This window comes from Rhamphochromis sp. 'chilingali', assembly GCF_963969265.1.
Source record: "Rhamphochromis sp. 'chilingali' genome assembly, chromosome: 12".
NCBI lineage: Eukaryota > Metazoa > Chordata > Actinopteri > Cichliformes > Cichlidae > Rhamphochromis > Rhamphochromis sp. 'chilingali'.
Genome location: NC_137939.1, coordinates 29,794,981 through 29,815,313, shown reverse-complemented (window position 1 = coordinate 29,815,313; position 20,333 = coordinate 29,794,981). Strand labels below are relative to the sequence as shown.

Below are 20,333 nucleotides of genomic sequence, written 5' to 3'. Positions count from 1 at the left end.
CTTTTCCCCACAAATTGTAACAACAAAAACATTTCAGCTAAATTATTTACCCAAACCATCACATTTTTTTGCCGTTTTACCCCCAACTGATTCTCATAACTGTAGTTTCCACATCAAGACTCCCTCCACATATCTACACTCGAATCCAAAGACGCAGAATAGTGACTGTAACTTCTTCCTGCCTCCAAAGACAGGAAGTGTTGGGGATCAACTTGTTCTGGACGACATTTTTTCCCCAGGAGATGCTGAACAAACATAACCTCCACGTCCACACTGATGGAACAGCACAGCAGCATATTGTACAGCATATTGTCTTCATCTCCCATCATTCCAGAGCAAATGAAACCAGCATGGCCGCCTGAAAGCTGCAGAGCAGAAGTGTCTGGCCTTCAGGAATGCTGGAAGCTGAAGCGTTTGGGAGAGAGGATGTTGACTCACCATTTTTTTAAGAGCCAGCTTCAGGAAAACAGAGGGGATGACGTTCAGAGATACTGTAGTGTGTTCCTTGAGCGTAGTTAGCTGGAATTTACAGGAAGAAAACCTTGTGCTTTGTATGATAACAAAAGGAAATTACACAAACAACCCCAAATTTTGTTTCTGTACTTTACTGGAGTACCTGCATGATTCACAGTTCATAATGATCCCTTTCTACCTGATAGAGGACCCAGTGTTTGAAACACTTGCCTTCTGTTTTAGCCAGCCTTCTTCTGATTGGTTGTCCCTCACAAACATAAGGTTTAAACAGCAGTGAAGTATACCATATTAAGATATCCCCTCTTACTGAGCAGAAAAAACTGTCTGAACCTGGGTGTTTAGAAAAGTCAAGAGTTACTTCTACATAAATGGATGCATACTGTACATAATGTGGGTCTGCCTCAGTACACCACCTCAGTGGATTCTAAACAAAACAATAAACATATGATTGAAGTGTGGGGCATCTTATTCTTCATTATCGGACTTAAAATACTTGGTACACCATTACTTGGGTATTTTTAAAGCTCAGCAAGGTCGTATTTATAAAACGTGTGGGTCCGGATTTTACACAGACTCGCTTTCATCTGGTGGTGTTTAGATCATTCTCACTTTTGCCCACACACTCTCCACCTCAAAGTCCTTCACTCTCAATCCAAGAAGGTAGAACTGACTCATCTGTGGTAATGACACATGCACAAACACTTCTTTGCGAATAAAGTGACGACTGTGAAAGCAGACACTACAGCGGCTGTGATATCATATTCCTAAAACAACTGAATTATCTTTGTTGGAAAAAGAAGAAGTTTGCGTGTCTGTCTTTTGACTTTGTGGCTGCTTCGTCTGCTGCCACTTCTTCCTTTTGTTTTTCATTTTGGTTCATATCCCATGATTAAAATCTATTTCTAAGAGCCAGAAGATTCCCCTTGGTTAATCATATCTATAATTTTCATATCCTTTATGCTCTTCAGTTTGGTACCACAGTAGTTTGTTGGGCTCGATTTAGCACCAGACAAATAATGACTGTATACGCCGTGTGCTGATGAGATCGGGGAATTCACTGTGATTTGAAAAGAGACCAAACAAAAGCACACTGGGGCACAGCTATTATCCATTTCGGTGAATGGCAGCAGTGGTTCTTGCGGCTGACGTCTCTTTTCCGCCTTCTACGAGTTTCTTCAATCTCTGTTTAATGCTGAGAAGCAAGCCTTTGTATTGTTGGGGGATTTCACCTGCATCAGTGCAATCAACCCTGTGATACAAGCGCTTTATAAAGTCCCCTGCTTACGCTTAAACAACTAGATCCTGACCTTGAGCAGGTCCAGGAAACTTTGAGACAATAACACCACTATTTCATCCACGGACTGTATCTGGAAAAACAAGAGGAAATTCGCAGGGAAAAAAAGGGAAAAGTTTAAGATGAAAAGCGGCCAAAGTCAGCCAACAGCCAATAGAGTGAGTCACTTATGGCGACTGTCCCAGACCTGGAGAGGAATCAAAACAAAAAGCACCAACAGCTCACCACAGCAGCTCATGAGGAGATGCTAGTTAAGGGGAGTTCCTGGAAGACCTTTATGCTGCCCCCCACCACCCTGTTTGGGGCCTCGTGTAATACTTCCTGACTGTTTTCCTGTGGGACCTGTGAAAACAGTCCCCACCCTCGTCCACGCCTCTGCGGAGATACAGCGAGAATGAAGGCAACCACGACGACCCAGAAATCCAGAATAAAGGAGACAGCTAACCAAGGTGTGACTTTATGAAGAGGTGCTTCCCCCTCTGAGCTCATGACCTCGTATTATTTTCCTACAGAGGCGCTAAGTCTTTACTCAAGTAGCACTGATGCTACTTAAGAATTGCTTTACAGATGAACACTTCAAAGTCTGTTGTGTTCCTTTGATTTGTTACTCATAAATACAGATCAGTAACAAATTAAAGACGCAGTCGTGTCTATATTGAGGGCTATGTTGTGGAATGGCCTTACTGGCTGGTTTGTCTTCTTAAATTAACTCACAGTTCCTCTAAGTCCACCTTTTATCCCTGGATAAAACATTTTTATCCTGATAACAGTGGTTTCTGTAAGGATGACAATATCCTCATGCCCTCATGGGCAGTGAAAGTTTTGATGTTTCTTAACGAGATACAAGCCATATATAACTGCTTTCTTCCAGTCCCTTAAACCTGTTTCATTCTAAGGTCCAGCAGGGGGAAACCACTCCAGCGGTAATCTCTGTTCCCTCAATAAACATTTTCCTGGTTTTAGTCAGTAGTTTCCCATCACGTTGAAAACATGGACGGACGGACAGACGGATGGATGGATCCTATCGCAGGGCTGAGACAGAGAGACACACACAATCCTTTGGACTCACATTCACACCTTTGGGCAAATTTCGAATGACCAGTAAACCTAACAGTTAATCTCACCTTCTGCATCTCTTTGGACTATGGGAGGAAACAGGAGAGAACCCGTGCAGACATGGGGAGAACATGCATACTCCAAGCAAAATACGGTGGACTTGAACCCATAACCTTCTTGCTTTGAGGGAAAAGTGCAAACAGCTACACCACTGTGATGCAACCATCATACTTAGCTAAAATCCTGCAGCATTTCCATAAAGTTTTTTATTCATCGCCATTTTTCTTGGTTTTGATGGCCTTGGTTGTGCCCCAGTGACAGCCACACATGTATCCCTGAGAGTCAACCACACACAGTGGACGAGGCCCAGCGTGTGTGGCTAAGTGAATGTGGGCAGTTGGAGGAATGTGAGAGTGGGAAGGTGGGGGGCATTCTTGTGACCTACAAATGGACGACAGAAAAGATTTTGTCCTCTCCGGGTGACAGAGACAAGCTTGAAGACAGAGCTCGTTATTCAAACTATGCCGTGATGAAATGTCTCTGATGGCAGCACAGCCGGGTCTTACGTCACTTTCGCTTAATGTAATCTGGACCCAAAGTCATTGTGCAACACTGGCAGCCACATGGCTTTGGAGACAGATTTAGAAATCCACAACTTTAGCATTACATCTGCAAATCATCTTCATTTACTAAGATCTCTCTTTTGATTCTCAGCTGTGGAAAAAGTACCATCATGCCGAAACATAATCCTATTTAATCAACTTGAATCTTGTACAATGTGGTCTCCATCCTCACATCTTTTTCCATTGAAATATTTATTGGATCAAGCCAGCAGCTGACTTAAGCTTTATTTGATCTATTGTTGGCAAATAATACATTGGTTGCTGTTTATTTATAGTGTGTTGTAAATTTCTTCCTCTCTTATTGACAAACTCTAATTTCACTTGTTATTATTGTGTTGTTTTTAGAAATAAGATCTCACTGGCACAATCTTTGTGTTTTTGTGTCTCATTACCTTTCAAATGTCAGAAAATAGTAAACAAAAATGTTCTTGCTAGATTCTAAGCATGCATATTGAAGTCTTTAAGTGTCTTGTTTTGAGTTCAAAACCCCAAATAGAGCGGAAATAGCTGCATTTAACACAGCAAATTACTTTTATGTAAGCTTTTCCTTGTGTTTCCTCGTGTTTACTGATGACAAGAAGATAAATTACAACCAAATATGCCGAATACATCATTTTAAACAGCTTAAGCCTTCTCGAGTAGAAATAAATGACTTTATTTCAATGAATAAAGTGAACGTATTCATTTGTTTCCTCCCTCTCTGCTTCAGATTGCGTCATGTAGAAGATGGACCCTCAGTGTGCAATACACAAATAAACTAACTAACTTAATTTTGCTTAAATCCGCCTCCCGTTATTCAGCCAAAGGCAAGAGGACAGTAAGCTGCTGACATGCTGTAAAGGTCCTGCTCTGCAGTGAAGACACGAGTGTTTGCTCACTTGTGTCAGGATGCTGCCCTCCAGTGGTTAAGTTCAAAGATGACAGTTTTTTTTAAAAAAACAATTTTTTTGTTGTTTCTTTGTGGATCACAAGCTAGTGTAAGTTGTGTCCCACAGCACTGGGACACAACTTACATGAATATAAGCAGCTGGAAATGATATTGTTTCATTATAACCTCAAAGACTAAAGTGTTACTAATTTCAACAATTAAAAAACAATCTGTCCCTTTATGTGAACGGAGATTATTCATAAATACTTCCACAAAGTATTAAGTTAAGGCTTTGGCTGTTTACTGACTGACAGATATGATATGTAATCAGGTTGAGCTTTTCGACTTAAATAAATACACTCACCAAACACTGTATTTATTTCATATCTCTCCTGACACTAGTCTCATTCTCAAGAGAGATGATTTGAGGTTTTTGACGTGGCCAATTATCCTCCCTGAAGCAGCATGGGTACACTGTGGTCACAAGGAGATGGCCTTGGTGAGTAACAGTCTGCACGCTCTATGTTTAAATGACCCTCAGTTAGTACTAAGGGGCCCAAAGTGTGACAAGAAAAATCCCCCACAACATTACAATAACAGCAGCAGCCTGAACAAGGATAAAAGGCAGGATGGATGGCTTTTATGTTGTTACTGCAAAATCCTGAGTCAAACATTCAAATGTCACTGCAGAAATGAAGGCAAGGAGACTATTTTCTTCTTTCCAGTTTTGGTGACTCTGTGCAATTTATAGTCTTAGGTTTCCTGTTCTTAGCTGACTCAACGCAGTCTTTTGCTTCTGTAACCCATCTGCTAATGTGTATTCAGACATGCTTTTGTGTATAACTTGGTTGTAATGAGTGATTATCTGAGTTACTATTTCCTTCCTATCAACTCAAAAAAGTCAGGCGATTCTCCTCTGACCTCCTCAGACATCAACAAAGCATTTTTGCCCCGACATCTTTTCGTCTCTATACGTCTCTGTAAATTGCGGAGAGTTTTGCGTGGGGAAAATACCAGTAGATCAGCAGTTTCTGAAATTACTCAGACTGGCACGCCTGGGACCAACAACTGTACCACATCAGAGTCAATTAAATCACATTTCTTCCACATTCTGAACTTCAGCAGCTCGCCTCGATCGTATCTATATGTGTAAATGGACTGAATGGCTCCCACGTGATTTGCTGATTAGAGATTTACATAACAAGCAGCTGAACATTTGTACCTAATGAAGTGGCCAGTGAGTGTGAGGGAAGCAGCCGCAGGAGGCCAGCAACATCCATACCACTCACTTTGTAACATTTAAGTGAGGGTCAGCAGAATCTTATGGCCCTCCATCTGAATGACCTGAAAACCAACACAAAATATGTCAGGTAGTAACTTCCTGGTAAAATGCACAGAAAACTGTTCGCTTTATGTGTGACTAATAACTCACAGCTGATCTGATTGCTGTGGCGAGTTATGTTAGTTTGTATGTTGGAAAGCTGGAGTGAGAATCTGCAAAGGGGCATTTCATTTACTTCTTTTAAAAGTTGAAAGATGAGGAAAAATATTTTGTTGAACACTGAGAAAAGAGGCACTCTCGGACCTATCAGGGTCCCGCTGAGTCACTCAGGCCGGAAAATTGATAAGAATCAAAGACTTTCACCCACACAGATTAAGATCAGAACAGGGAGAACTCCAACATGACAAGAAAAACACGAACAGCACTTAACTTGTCTGCTGTAGTAATAGAGCCTGCAACTGTCAGTACTCACAGTATTTGACTTATTTCACATAAGATATTCTTATGTACTTTGAGTCTTTATCTTTACACTTTTGACAGCTACAGTCAATATTATAGTCACATTTATCCTCTCAGATTAAGATTTTGTTGTGGTCGTTGTTGAAAGCAGATCAAAAATCAGTTAAATGTTGTTTTTATTAAATTATTTATTTGCCTTTTTTAATCCAAATGGATGTATACTAAAAGCTTTAGCGTACATCCAAATAGCCTTGCTTTGCCTTGGTTTGACACGACATTTCAGTTGTTTCTGAGCTGATAACAGCGCTACCAAAGTGACATTTTCACTCTGACCTTCTCACAAGGTTTCATTTATGCAGGGCTGTCACATCCACTGACTGTTTGACTTCTTGCCTCTGAGAGTGTGTGTGTGTGCCACACCTGAATGCCACTGACAGCATCTGCTTGTTAGTGAAGCTGCGTATTGAGGCCCAGCTGTTTGCCATTTGGGCACTGAGCTTGTCTTGGATGGATGTTAAGTTCAGCCTTTGATGTACCTTGAAATGTGTTTCTTGAGAGTTACTTGTGGCAAACCTATACATTCTCAGTTCCTGTTCTTTTTTGTTGAAATTTGCCTGTAAGGCGATGAAGCTTGGTAAAAGGTTTTCTGACGCTTTATTTTTAGTATGTTTTTCCTGTTTTGTGGCCTGTCAGGGAACCTGTGTTGTCTAGTTTTTGTTTGAACCTGTAGCTTAGTGTTTCCCTTTTTTTTAGTTGGGGTTTTGCTCGTCGTTTTGGTCTGTGACCTTGGCCCTTCTCAGGATGTTCAGTACTTTTGATGTGAATTACCAAGTTTACTGAGAAAAATCTTTGATGTCACTTCCTGTGCCACCCTGGATTCCAGGTAAGGGTTCTCTTATGTGCCTAATTTGCTTTTCCTTTCTGTCATCTCTGGTCATTTTATTAGGTACACTTAGGTACACGCTCAACAACATAACTCTCTAATCAGCCAATTGCATGCCAGCTACTTAACGCATTTACATGGCATTTGAATTGAGTAAGCCCCTCTAAATGGAGTGAAAACTGCAAACATTACAGAAAAGTTACAAAACTAGACTTATAAGATACTGCTCTCTGATTGACAATACAGAATTAAAGGGACATAAAGACATTGTACACATGCAGCTGCTATGATCAGCCTTTTTTTTTACTTTCCCCGTAAGTTATTTAAGTCGTTCTTATTTCTCACTAAAAACAGTGAATGCATTTTCTTTTAAATTTATTACACAGAAGGAAAGTTTTGGCTGCACTATTTTATAATGATAATATACAAATAAACTAATTTTATATTTAAAAAAATGTCAGAAAATGTTTGAAGTATGTTTAAAATCTTATTACATGTATCTGTATCATATGTATTTTTTATACCATTTTTTATTTTATTTATTCATTTTTAGAAATGTATACTTTCACTGTTGATACTCTAAGTACATTTTTTGCTTTGCATTTTGAATGTGAGGTTTTCTCTGTGATGGAGTACTGTTTTATTTATTTTTTTTACACTGTACTTATACAAATATTTCAATATTTTAAGAACTTTCTCATACATGTTGGTTTGACTATTCAGAGGGAAAGTTCATTTTTTGAAATGGCAACAATAAAACCGTAACTAGTCTGGTATTTTTCCCTTCTTCCACCAGAGGGAGCATGAACAGTATGTGCTGCATCCTCTCCTTTCTGCAAACATAAGCAAAAATTGAGAACTCTGTAGTCACCACAGTCATAACAGATTCGATGTCACTTGTTCCTAGACTGACCTGTAGCTCTGTGCACACCAATGTGGCTGTTCACACCCATTAAAAACAAAGTCAATGTGTTATTTTACGCAGCAAGAAGAAAAAAAAGTTTAAAACCCCCCAGAAATGACCGTTTTTGGAGATGTGAAAATGAAGGGAAGGAAGTGCTAATTTATGTGATCTGAATTTAAAACATGAGCTGTACTTTATGTGTGGTGCCTGATCCTCTTTTCATTTGAGACTGGAAAGTGGAACCTGATAAGGACAGTGGCGATTTAAGCCTCATGGAGGAATGTGGGGGTGATAAAAAGTGTCTCACGTGTTCGGTATAAAAAAGAAAGGGGAAGAGTGGCAACCAAGCCTAGTCATGTTTTCGTCATGGGTGCGACCAACAGCTTCTGCAAATACGTCTACTCCAGAGTCTGACTTGTGTTTCTTGCAAGTTATTCAGCATTGTGGCATTAAATGTGGCACGAAGGATTTCCCACATATCTCAAAATTCTTTTCACAGAACAGTTAACAAAAATGAAAACGTAAATAAAATAATAATTTGTTTTTATTTATACAAAATGTGATTGGAAATGTCAAATATCAAATAAGTGGATTGTTTTATACCTTTGAATGCACATTTAATAAAAACAAACAAACAAAGGCATCACAGAGCACACTAGCTTTGTAGTTCACAAAACAGCAAAAAACACCAACAGTAACACAGCTTATTGTGAGCACCTTAGTGTATAATTTACCAGATGCTTTAGTTTATGATAGTTTAATCCTCTGTAGCTATGAAATTCCCTGACAGTTGACTGCTTTGTGTCAAAAGCTTTGAAATCAATCTCTCTTTTAAAAATATTAAAATATATTTTGATGTTAGATTATAAACTATCTATCTATCTATCTATCTATCTATCTATCTATCTATCTATCTATCTATCTATCTATCTATCTATCTATCTATCTATCTATCTATCTATCTATCTATCTATCTATCTATCTATCTATCTATCTATCTATCTATCTATCTATCTATCTATCTGCCTGCCTGCCTGCCTGCCTGCCTGCCTGCCTGCCTGCCTCCCTGCCTGCCTCCCTGCCTGCCTGCCTCCCTGCCTAAGATGTGGAGGATGAAGGTAACAGTGTCCCAGTGGTAATCTGAGTACTAGGTGCGGTGACTCCCAAGCTAGGCAACTGGCTCCAGCAGCAACATCTGAGATCTCTGTCCAGACAGAGCTCAGTCCTGGGAACAGCTAAGATACTGCGCAGGGCCCTCAAGCTCCCAGGCCTCTAGTAGAGGACCTGAGCTTGGACAGAGACTGCGCACATGAAGTAAAGAGTCCCCAATGTATTATCAGAGGCACATTTTGAAAGAGAAAGTAAAGTTAACTAGCTGATATTTTATTTCATTATGTTCAAGGTTAAATGATTTTCATTGCACTGTTAAAAAAAGAAATCTCTGGTGCACCGACTGATATTCAAGCAACAGATAGCATTTGACAATACTATACTATACTATTAGATATGATAACTTTCTTTTTTAGTTTATATGGGTGTTTTAGTTTATATGGGTGTGGTTAAATTTTCATATCGGGGGGAGGGGGCGGTCAGAGGGTGTAGTGTATTAAATGTTGAAATCAACAATTTGTAATTGTACCAAGGAAGTGGAATTCCCTAAGGTTTGGAAAAAGATGTGATATGGATATCATATCTGCCTCATTTACATCTGTATGCAAACTACCTGGGATCTGGCTTCAACAGCTTTAGCACTTTTTTCCATCTCTAACGAACAGATGCAGCTTTAGTCCAGCTCCCTGATGGGAGTAATTTGCGTACAGAGCTCTCTGTTATCTATTATCAGTTTCATTACAATGCTGAAGTCCCTCAAGGATTCCCTGCAGCTCTTCGTGAAGCTTTGATATTTTTTATCAGATGGTAAATGGTAAAGGTGCACAAACGTGTCTTCAGTTTGCAACAAGTTTGTCTAGAAGAACTGGAGGATTTTCTCCACAATCCCAAACATCTTCTCAACACTTAAAATAGCCTCTGGAGGAGCAACAGGTGGTTGGTGTATGTGTGAGTGAGAACAGTTGCACATTATAAGGTCTAAGATCTTGCATCAGCTTTAGCCTAATGGAAACAGAATAAAGTGCAACCTCCTAGCAGCTATGATTTAGTGACGACTTCCTCCACGTTTTGTGAGTAAGCGCCCAAAATTAGATACAAAGAGCGGATGTCACAAAGCAATGACGTTGTGTCTGATAAGACAGATATGATAACAAGCGAAATTTGTTTCTGTGCAGCAGGGAGGACCCAGACAGTGCTCACATGACATCACAGATTAACAGGAAAACAAACGCGCAACACCAGGGTGATTAGTTTCCACCACCCGAGGCTGCCATCAGTAGCTCAGAAGCCAAAAATGTGTATCGAGAATTTTGTCTCAAAGCCAGTAGCAACTATGTAACCATGTTGCCTTTGGTGCACGCAGCTCAATCATTCACCATCACCCGTACTCACAATTTCTGCTTGACGTGTGAATGTGTGCGCGGCCTGCTTCCTCTGCTGTCAGCTTGTGAAAAGCTCTTCCTCCCATGTGGCAACAGCGCTATGACTGACATTCGGGGGCAGTGAGCACATCATTAATGAGAGTCTGGAGGTTGACAAACGCTTTGAGAAAACACGAGTCGAGGTGGGAAGAGATGTGACGCAGTGGGGTCTCACGTAAAGCCTCGCAAGACAGTACTGGTTTCTGAGTGGTAATAGTAGAGGTTTCTGAGTGGAGGAGTGAGAAAAAGAGAAACGCAAGTGCACTACACACTACTGCACGACAGCAACACCTCGTAGGGGTGCCCTCTAACGAACTTGTGTAGGTGGACAGGAGAGCCTCATATGAGTAAAGGCTATACGCTAGCAATTATCACGTACAAATGTCCAACCCAGAGTCTCTCTTGATCTCATTGTGTACAGTTTTTCTCTACTTTATACTGATTAATATCTTTGCAACAAAACACAAAAGAATTTGCCAATATGCGAAACAGAAACAATGATCTCAAACTAGGCTCTGAGACTGTGATCCTCTTTACAGTTAGGTCTCAAAAAGGCACACACACATAAAGGCCTTTGTGTCACAGTCAAGGGCTCTCATTTAAATCAGTAAAAACCAGTTCACACATAGCAAAGATCAGGACCTCAGCTCTAAGGACTGAGTTTTCACTTTAACTCAAGTTTTAATTTCTGTTTTACTCGATTACTACTCTGTGAATCACACTTAAGGCGATCAGATGCTAGCAAGTAAATGTAGGGCAAATGTGGGAAGCATTACTAATATTGAGAGGTAGTCTGCAAAGCTGATACATATAACTCGTTGAATAAACATAAGCTATACGGGTTAAAAGTTTGGTATTAAGAATATGAACAAAATGTGTGCTGTTTTAAAAATAACATTACTGCCCAGTTTTTTGAGGCATAAATGGAAGGCTTTGTCTTTGTATGCTCTTTTATTCACCTTTTCCTGTTGCAGTAACTGTTATTTCAGCTGCTGTTCTGTCTGTTAGTCATCTCTGGCTGGGAATGCAGATTTCTGCACAAACACGTGGCTGAAGAAGAGGCAACTAAAAAATGTGGGGAAGTGTCTCGTGAGACAGGAGCATGAATGGATTACGATGGCTCTCCCTCCTGCTCATGCAAAGAGTGCTCGCTATGTGTGCCTTTCCTAAGCACTCAGTGTTTAGTCTAACAATTATGCAAGGCGGCTTTCTTTTTTATATGTTAGGTGCAGGACAATATATTCGCGTTAAGGATGCAAACACAAGCTTGAATCAAAACCACAGTAATAAATCTGACTGGCCCTCATTAGCTAAAGGGCCTTAAAACCCAGCCTGATTTGTCCACGTAGCACACAGAGTATAACACATCAATTACAGATACTGCTGATCTCAACTCATTTTGTGTATATAGCACATCTCTCCACAAAGTCATTTTCTTCATTCAACTTCTCCCCCACCATGGACAAGACCAAAGAGCTTTCAAAGCAAGAAGCTTTGTGAGAGAACATAACACCTGTTAGTTCGACCATTCAGAATGCTATGCAAGATCCTGCCTGGGTCCTGGGTCCATCAGAAAGGTGATTGATTGGCCCATAGCAGGAGCAGTTAAGGTAATTAATATAGCTAGTCTCCAGACCTCAATGCATGATGCATCGTGCTGGCAAGTACCACCCAAGAAACAGATTTAGACTGTTTCTGTGAAGAGGAGTGGGCCAAAATCCCTCCTGAGATGTGTACAAACCTGGTGACCGAGTACAAGAAACATCTTATCGCTGTGCTGCCAACAAGTGCTTCTCCACCCTTGTACTACTAAGTCATGTTTTACTTAGGGATTAAGGTCACTAACTGACATGCAAATCAGTTTATAACTTTCATGTAGTGTATTTTTTTTTCAACATTTTGGTTGATATACTGTCTCTCTACATTAAAATGAAACTATCATAAGACAAATAGACTATTCAATTTTTGTAACTGTGCAAACTTACAAATTCAGCTGGGGATCAAATAATATTTCCACCATTGTGTGTGTGCCTACTTTGTCCTTGCAATAACCCCTCTCTAGATGGGAGATTGAAGGATTTCTGTGCAGTCCCATACAAAGTAGAACACCTGATGGATATGTACACAGCAGATATGTAAAATGTAGGTCTCAGCAGTATTCTTCTCCATTCTTACCCAAAGACACCAGGCTTGAAAATAGCTCTTTTTTTCTCTGTCTCTCTCACAGGAATAGAAAAACATCTGTGACTTCCTGTTTGTAAATGATAAAATCACAGTTTTTCCACCAATAATCAGCAAAGCATTCGCAGCCTATAACAAAGACATTCTTGTGGGGAGTCGACTATCAGTGTTTGCATGCGCAGAATTACTTTTATTTGTATTTGTAGAGTTTTATTTAGCCATGTGTGAGAGTGAGAGCGTGCCTGTGCGTGCGTGTCTGCTCAGGGAGGACAATGCTGCGGTTCTTGGTCGTATGCGCGTCAACGGAATCCCGTAGTGCGTCATCCTGTGACTGTTCTCTCGAACAGCGCTGTGATTGGCCGCAGACTGGAAATCTCCCCGCCCATGTATGGAAACCTTCCTGCGTCATGGGTAGAGTAAAGCCAATCGTATAAAGTTGTTCCCGGGTCCAGAGCTCAGGGACTGCTTCTCAGCTGAGAGACGCATAAGATGACACACGGTCGTTTGTGGAATACGGACCGTTCAAAACACTTGTAGACGGACCCAACAGGTGAGAATGAGGATTAATGATCTTTAATACAATAGACTTGAATGCAGGATGTCGTTTTTTCAGTTCTCAGATGTACGGCTGCAGCTGAATGATACTAAAACTTAATCTGGCAGCAAAATAACTTTAAATCGGAACGAATGCAGCCATCTGTTTACACCTTTATACACGAAAACGTGTTTGAAGTTGTGCTTGCAGAAATACATTATGTTGTAAGTTTGCTAGATTTACATCTACACTAATATAGGCTACGATTGGAATAAGTATGTCAAGTGGGTTCCCTCATCAGTCTTCTCCGCGGTATCGTAATATGTAACATGTGATTCATGGGTTGGCATTGGACCCATGTCTGAAAGTCAAGCTCAATGAACTTTGCAGGCGTGACTATATATATATACCCCACGACTAAGTGATATAAAAAAGCGGGTAACCTTCTCCAGTAATGAATGATGCCTAACGCGCCTCCAGCCGGGCTCTTTAATTTCTTCGAAATTCACCATGTGGCGGTTCCTTGTTGTGGATTTGCAGAGGGGTTCAAGAATGTCGCGCATGATGGTCTTCCTTTAAGACTTTCTGCATATCTATAGATGCTGCAAAGAAGCATACTTGATGTTAATTAGTGTTGTATCAAACTAATGCTTGAGAAGTTAAGACATCCAGGGCAAAGCCAGACATTTTTCATGAAAAATCTACAGCAACATAAATTAAAAACAGGCAATATTTTGCTATGAAATTTTGAGCTGAATCACTGCAATGACTTTGGGCCACTTTTCAGATGATTCTAGTCCGTTTTTATTTGAGTGTTTATAGTATTGTGAGCTTTTTCTTTCCATAATAATACTTTTATTCTAACTTTTAACCATTGGTTATCCAACGTGTGGCCCTGCACTTATGTTGTCTAAGGCTGTGGAGAAACAGTGTCTTCCACCTCTGTTATAGCTGGTTAACCTGCCAAAGCTTGAAGGTTGGGTAAAGATAATGACAGGATTTTGTGGCTTCTCTTATATTCTCATTTTTTGTGTTTTTCAGTCTTGCAGTCATGACTTGCATATATTCCCAGCACGGATCTCAGCCTAGTGAGAACAACCTCGGCAGCTCAGAGTTTCAGAACACAGACTTTATCTCCAGGCTGGCTGTGGGAATGAGTAGCCCACTGGACCAGCACCTCTCTGCACCATCCTTGCCAAGCATCGGCTCCCTGGTGGGCACTCCCACGGGAGACTTCGATGCATATTCATGCCAGTTTACTACGGCTCCTGCCCATGTTGCTCCATCCTCAGCGCAGGAAACTCCTTTCAAGCTCGATGAACTCCAAGTTTACGGCTGCTACCCTGGATCTTTCATGTTGAGTTACCCCGATGAATCTGTGTCCCCCACTGGGTCAGATTATTATGGCAGCCCTGCATCAGCCTCGGCTCCTTCAACCCCTGGGTTTCAGAGTCAGCACACATCCACCTGGGATTCAGCCTTTGGGCCATATTCACCCAGTCCAGGGTACTGGGCAACCGAGGAGACATCAGCACCCCATGCACCATCTTTCTTCACGTTTGGTGCAGGATCCATGGAGGATATGTCCCCTTTGGGTCAGCCACACTTACGAGATCATGATGCTTTTGCCTTGAGCCATCCTCACCCATCTACGCTGACCTTTCCCACCTTGGAGATGGAGCATGCGCGCAGCTTTGATGGTGCTGACCAACTGGACGCTGGAAGCTTGTCACCCAAGCTGAAAAGTCCAGGTGGAAACGAAGGCTGCTGTGCTGTGTGTGGGGATAACGCCTCCTGCCATCACTATGGAGTTCGCACTTGTGAAGGATGCAAAGGGTTTTTCAAGGTAATAACATCTGATATCTCTGTCCTGCAGAATCACCTATTTGAAAACAGTTGTTATCGAATTGTTTGTTTGTGCTATGTGAGTTAAGAGCATTTCTTCTTTCTGTTTTACAGCGTACTGTGCAGAAAAATTCAAAGTATGTATGCCTTTCCAACAAAGACTGTCCTGTGGACAAGAGGCGGAGGAATCGATGCCAGTTCTGCCGTTTCCAGAAGTGTCTAGCTGTAGGCATGGTCAGGGAAGGTGAGCGCAGTGCAAACACACATGATTCATAGTGTAGAAGGATGCTAACACTGAACCTGAAGTAACAGATTTACCACATTTCTTATTTTGTTTGTTTTGTTACAGTTGTCAGAACTGATAGCCTGAAAGGGCGAAGAGGCCGCTTACCTTCCAAGCCTAAAATTATTCAGGATGTAACAGCTGCTGTGTCTCCAGTGAGCATGATCGCCGCACTCGTGAGGGCACATATTGACTCAAACCCCAGCGTTGGGACACTGGATTATTCCAAGGTAAGAAAAATACATTTTCTACAGCTGTTTCAGTTCTTTTGGAGTAATCTTTGCTAAAAAATAAATGAATAAACTGAGATAGCTACCTAAATGTCTGCGCTGTGTTTAATTTCAGTATGTTGAGATGGATACCAGCCCTAATCAGAAAGAGGACGCCAGTGACATCAGACAGTTTTACGACTTGCTTACAGCCTCCATGGAGGTTATCAGGCAGTGGGCAAATAGCATCCCGGGATTCTCTGAGTTCTGTCTTGAGGATCAGGAACTGCTGCTTGAATCGGCATTTGTTGAACTCTACATCCTGCGTCTTGCATTTCGGTGAGTGTAACTTCCTTTAAAAAAATTTAAACTACCTCTTTAGCATTTACTTTTGACATTCTTGAGATATTTTATACAGCTAACAAACTGTGTTTCTCTTGTGCAGGTCTGATCCTAAAACGGAGAAGCTCATCTTCTGCAATGGAGTCGTACTTCATAAAACGCAGTGCGTACGGGGTTTTGGCGACTGGATCGAGTCCATCTTGGAGTTTTCGCAAAATCTCCATCGCATGAAGCTCGACGTTTCCTCCTTCTCCTGCCTCACAGCCCTCGTCATAATCACCGGTAAGAAACTATCATGCTGAGTTCAGATTACAGCACTATATATAGGGAATCTGCTTCAAAATACTGACATGACAGGTGTATGACAAAATATAACATGGAGCACATTATATATCACAGCTGACCTAAACGCAATCTACACTGTGCTATATTTCAAAATATAGTCCGCAATTTCAAAGTGGGGTCATCTTTGATACCCTTATATTGGTCTTTATTTGCTTGTTTCCTCCCTCTGTGGCCACGATGCTATGCTTTCCCATCTGTATTTAGTTTTATTTTGTTAAAGTCAGATAAATGATTGCTTAATGACTCTTATATTTTCTCAGATCGGCATGGTCTTAAGGAACCAAAACGTGTGGAAGACCTGCAGAATCAGCTCATCACCTGCCTCAAAGATCACGTCTCTGGCTGTGGCTCTGACTCTTTGAGGCCCAATTATTTATCCAGACTTCTCGGGAAGCTGCCTGAGCTCAGGACTCTGTGCACTCAAGGCCTCCAGCGCATCTTTTACCTTAAACTAGAAGACCTCGTTCCTCCGCCACCGATCGTGGAAAAAATCTTTCTGGATACGCTTCCATTTTGAGCGTGAGATGGGAGATATGCCATCTGTGATGTGAAATCTGGAGCTGATCTGAGAGCCAAAGCAAACAGACTGAGTGCTCATACTCCAGGTAGCAAAGTAAAACTGCATGCAGCTAAGAAATAAAAAAAGCAATCCTTAGGGATTATGCATTATTAGAAGTAAAGTGCTACTTCTGACTTATAAAATGAAATAAAACTTGTAGAAGTCCCTTTTTTTGGAGCAATCACATGATTCTTTATTTGGTTAGGAAATTGTAATCTCTCAAGATGGAATTAGAGAGGTCATCTCATGGATCAAACAGTAACTGTTTACATACGAGGTGCCGTGAATGGAAACTTTGTTAAACTGAGGGAAATGACAGCACTTTTCCAAACAGTTACAAATGAATTCAAATAAGGTCCGCACCATCATTTGAATGATATAAGCAAAAAGCATTAATGTGATATTTTCAGCTCCAGTATTAAAATAGCCAATACCCACAGATTTATTCAGCAGTACAGTTCATGTATCATGAATCGACTCTGAGCAGCTAACATACTGTGTATTTTCCAGTACAGTCTTACACACTGGTCTTGTTTGTAAATGATTTTATATCTGTTATGAAGTCTGGTGTTGGTGCCACTTGAACTGTTTTATACAGTTTGTTTTGGATGAGTTGTTTTTATGTACAAAGATGTTCTCTTCTACTGCAGATAAACACTTAATAAAATGTCGAACTGCATGTTTTGAGTGCGTTTGTTGTTTTCTCTCTGAATGTTTAGGATATTTTAAATGTCTTAATTTATTTATTGTTTAGCTCAGGCAGCGTTGGGGAGTAATGAACCGATCGTACATCTTGATCATTCACTCGCTTCTTTTTTTTGTTGTTGTCATTTTTGATATAGCTTCCTACCGAAACTATAAAAAGGAAAAGAACCATAAAAGGAAAGGAATGTTTTTTTTTATCTCACGCTGCCTGTCTTACTGTAATTGAAGCCCCTTTTGCAAGCTCCGCCTCCAATTTCCACTACAAAGTCATGCCCAGGCAGTGCATTTGGCAGGCAGCCACCACCACACACTTAGAGCATGTGCAAAAGGTGTTACTCAAGTCTCAAACTGCAACAGCATAATCATGGATAAATTTCCTGAAAATATCAATCATTGGTATTTATAAGCCAAGGTTCAGGGTAGTTATTGCATGGTGGAAGTTGACTGAGTGGTGCAATTCCCCCACCATAGAATCAGGTGTCTGTCTGATGGTCTTTGTATAAATATAAAGCCAAATTCGATATTAACTGTGCTTTTTCTTTAAATAGTGAGTATTTTTTAAATGTAGTTCTTCTTATGCATAACTAGTGAACAATTTGCTGCAATAAATCCAACTGAGTTGTGTGAATTATTTGTTACATCTTACAGTTTTGTGTCACTTGAACTGTACATTGTGAATTTAAAAGTCGTTCCCAGCAAATGCTTGTTGACCAAGCTATGAAGGTCGGTGTACTACAAAATGAGAAAACATCTTCATCAGTCTTACGACCAATGGCCTAAAAATTCTCACAACACAATGTAAAACTTATCAGGATAAACAAAAACAAGTGTTGAAGTCAGTTGGACACACGTCTTGATGTTTTGTGACTTCTGAAGTTGATTGTCACCAGTGTTGGAAAATTAACTAAGATGTATGAGATTCTGTTTGTTCATATACGATGTTCTGGTGCTATAAACCTCATAAAAATGGAAATAACACAACATACTGTAACTAAAAGAAGGAAGCCACTGTGGTAGGAGCCACTGGTTTGCAGAGTCACGGTCTGCTAACCTGGACTGAGCATTCTGGTAACTCTAATGGCTACCACCACTTATGAAACGATCAACATACTGCACTCAATAAAATGAAGCTAGCAGCTGACACCAAAACACCAAAAATCATTTACTGATTTAGTACAGATCAAGATCGAGAGAGCATTTGGGCTGTTTTCCCATATACTTGTATGTGACTTGTAGGACTTTCTCCAACCAGAGGCATCACCCGCTGCTATTAGAAAGAATGCAGGCTTAAGGCACTTCCACATTGGCTCATCAGAAACCACCTCTATCTTTTACATACAGTCTATGATAACTAGGAGGAAAAAAAACCCATGGAGAATACTTTTCCACTCACCAATTTAGTTAAAGTTTCCTCTTCAATGTAGCGGCATGTATTTCTATTTATGGTAGTTTCCATCATATTCCATCAAACAAACAAAAAGAAAGAAAGAAAGAAAAAGAAATCTGCATTGCTTGTGACTGTCTGGTGACCTGCAATTCACCATCTTGAAAAACTGTAACATGGCAACCTGCAGGAAATCTATGATTAGGGTTTTCTTTAAAGCCATTTAATAAAAGCAGGAAAATAAGGAATCTTGTTGTAATAAGCGGGACAGGAGGACAAGGGATAAAAATGCTGTGCAGTCCCACATAAAGATGCACACTTTTTCACCCTGACGGCAGCTGCAGCTGGAGTCATCACATCACTTGTGTTTTGTCTGCTTTAATATGCTTTCTTATGTTGCAGCGTGCTGAGCTCTCTCTCAGTCACTGTATACTGTTGTGAATGTAGCCTGTTAAACTGAGTCAAGGTATTCTTGATTGATTGCCTCAATACCCTTTGACCTCAGTCAAGATGAGTTTCTTCCTTTGGCGACAGATCAGTACATACCGCTCAAAAATGAATCCCCTCCACCCTCTTCCCTCCCAGATATGTGCTGATCTGTTTTTAGAAGCTGGTGGATTTCTCAGTTCGGTCTCAAGTGACCCAGACTACTTCATCATTGCATAACGAATACATGTGTGAGTGTATGTCAACACACACATGAACCTCATAAAAACAACAATGGGAAGTGACTCAAAATGCTTTCCATTGTTGTTTTTGTAGAGCCAAAACACATTTAACACATAAATATGAAAAACACACAGATAAATAAAATTGTGTGTGTGTGGGTTAAGCATGTGGCACTGCGACCCATTTAGCAGTATTTACATGGGATCATATTAACAGTCAAGCAGGAGAAAGAAGATGAGATGTAACAGTGAAGGCATGGAGACCTTTTTGACCTGATGATGTTGCAAGATGAGAGTTCAAAACCAAAATTAGATCAAATTCAGAGGAGGACATGATTGAGCATAAAATGTATTTAAAAGTCAGAGTAACCTTCACTAAAAAGTATCATGTGGCAACAACAAACTAAAAATGTGTTACATTTTAATGCTGTTCTTCCATTGTTGAAATGACTGTCTGGACCAACATGTTGTAATGATGCACAGATGATGCCACACTAAGGTTCAGGGATCACAGAACTATCAAGAGTCACTACACTGCATCATTATGAGTGGCTCAGGATAGTGCTTTCTATCCTTAGCTGCACTGTACGATAGACCCTCAGTACGTGTTGTTCTCTACTGTGCACATCTCATGTTTCTTCATGACAGTTGCAGAATCTCAGATCTCTGTCTGGTAAGGTAATGTATCTTAATACACAAGCTGGAAGATTATATAATTGGAAAAGTGAAGACTTGTCCAAAAAGAGCTGCTATATAAAACCAGTATCGCTTTGATTACCAAACTTATGTGAGTGATAAAGATAGCGTGGATAGGACAACTCTTTTATGATCTACTCATTACACTTTGGTTGAAACTGGGGAAAGTGAGAGTAACTTGAACATGTCTTGTTAGATTTCAGGTGA

General features: G+C 40.5%; 1 protein-coding gene across 1 annotated transcript; it reads left to right on the top strand.

The window, feature by feature from the left end:
• The first annotated feature begins 12,997 nt into the window (after positions 1-12,997).
• nr4a1 (nuclear receptor subfamily 4, group A, member 1) lies at positions 12,998-17,339 on the top strand. The gene is made up of 7 exons (XM_080898692.1): positions 12,998-13,105; positions 14,132-14,936; positions 15,050-15,179; positions 15,285-15,448; positions 15,564-15,766; positions 15,873-16,051; positions 16,375-17,339. Exons 2-7 carry the CDS (start codon positions 14,142-14,144, stop codon positions 16,629-16,631), a joined length of 1,728 nt encoding a protein of 575 aa, XP_080754818.1. The 5' UTR covers positions 12,998-13,105; positions 14,132-14,141; the 3' UTR covers positions 16,632-17,339.
• Positions 17,340-20,333: the final 2,994 nt, after the last annotated feature.

Bases quoted from the DNA above. Each gene is read 5' to 3' on its own strand.
- nr4a1 (XM_080898692.1), top strand. From the start codon at position 14,142: ATGACTTGCATATATTCCCAGCACGGATCTCAGCCTAGTGAGAACAAC. The intron at 15,767-15,872 runs GTGAGTGTAACT...TCTCTTGTGCAG, and splicing joins ATCCTGCGTCTTGCATTTCG to GTCTGATCCTAAAACGGAGA. The intron at 16,052-16,374 runs GTAAGAAACTAT...ATATTTTCTCAG, and splicing joins AGCCCTCGTCATAATCACCG to ATCGGCATGGTCTTAAGGAA.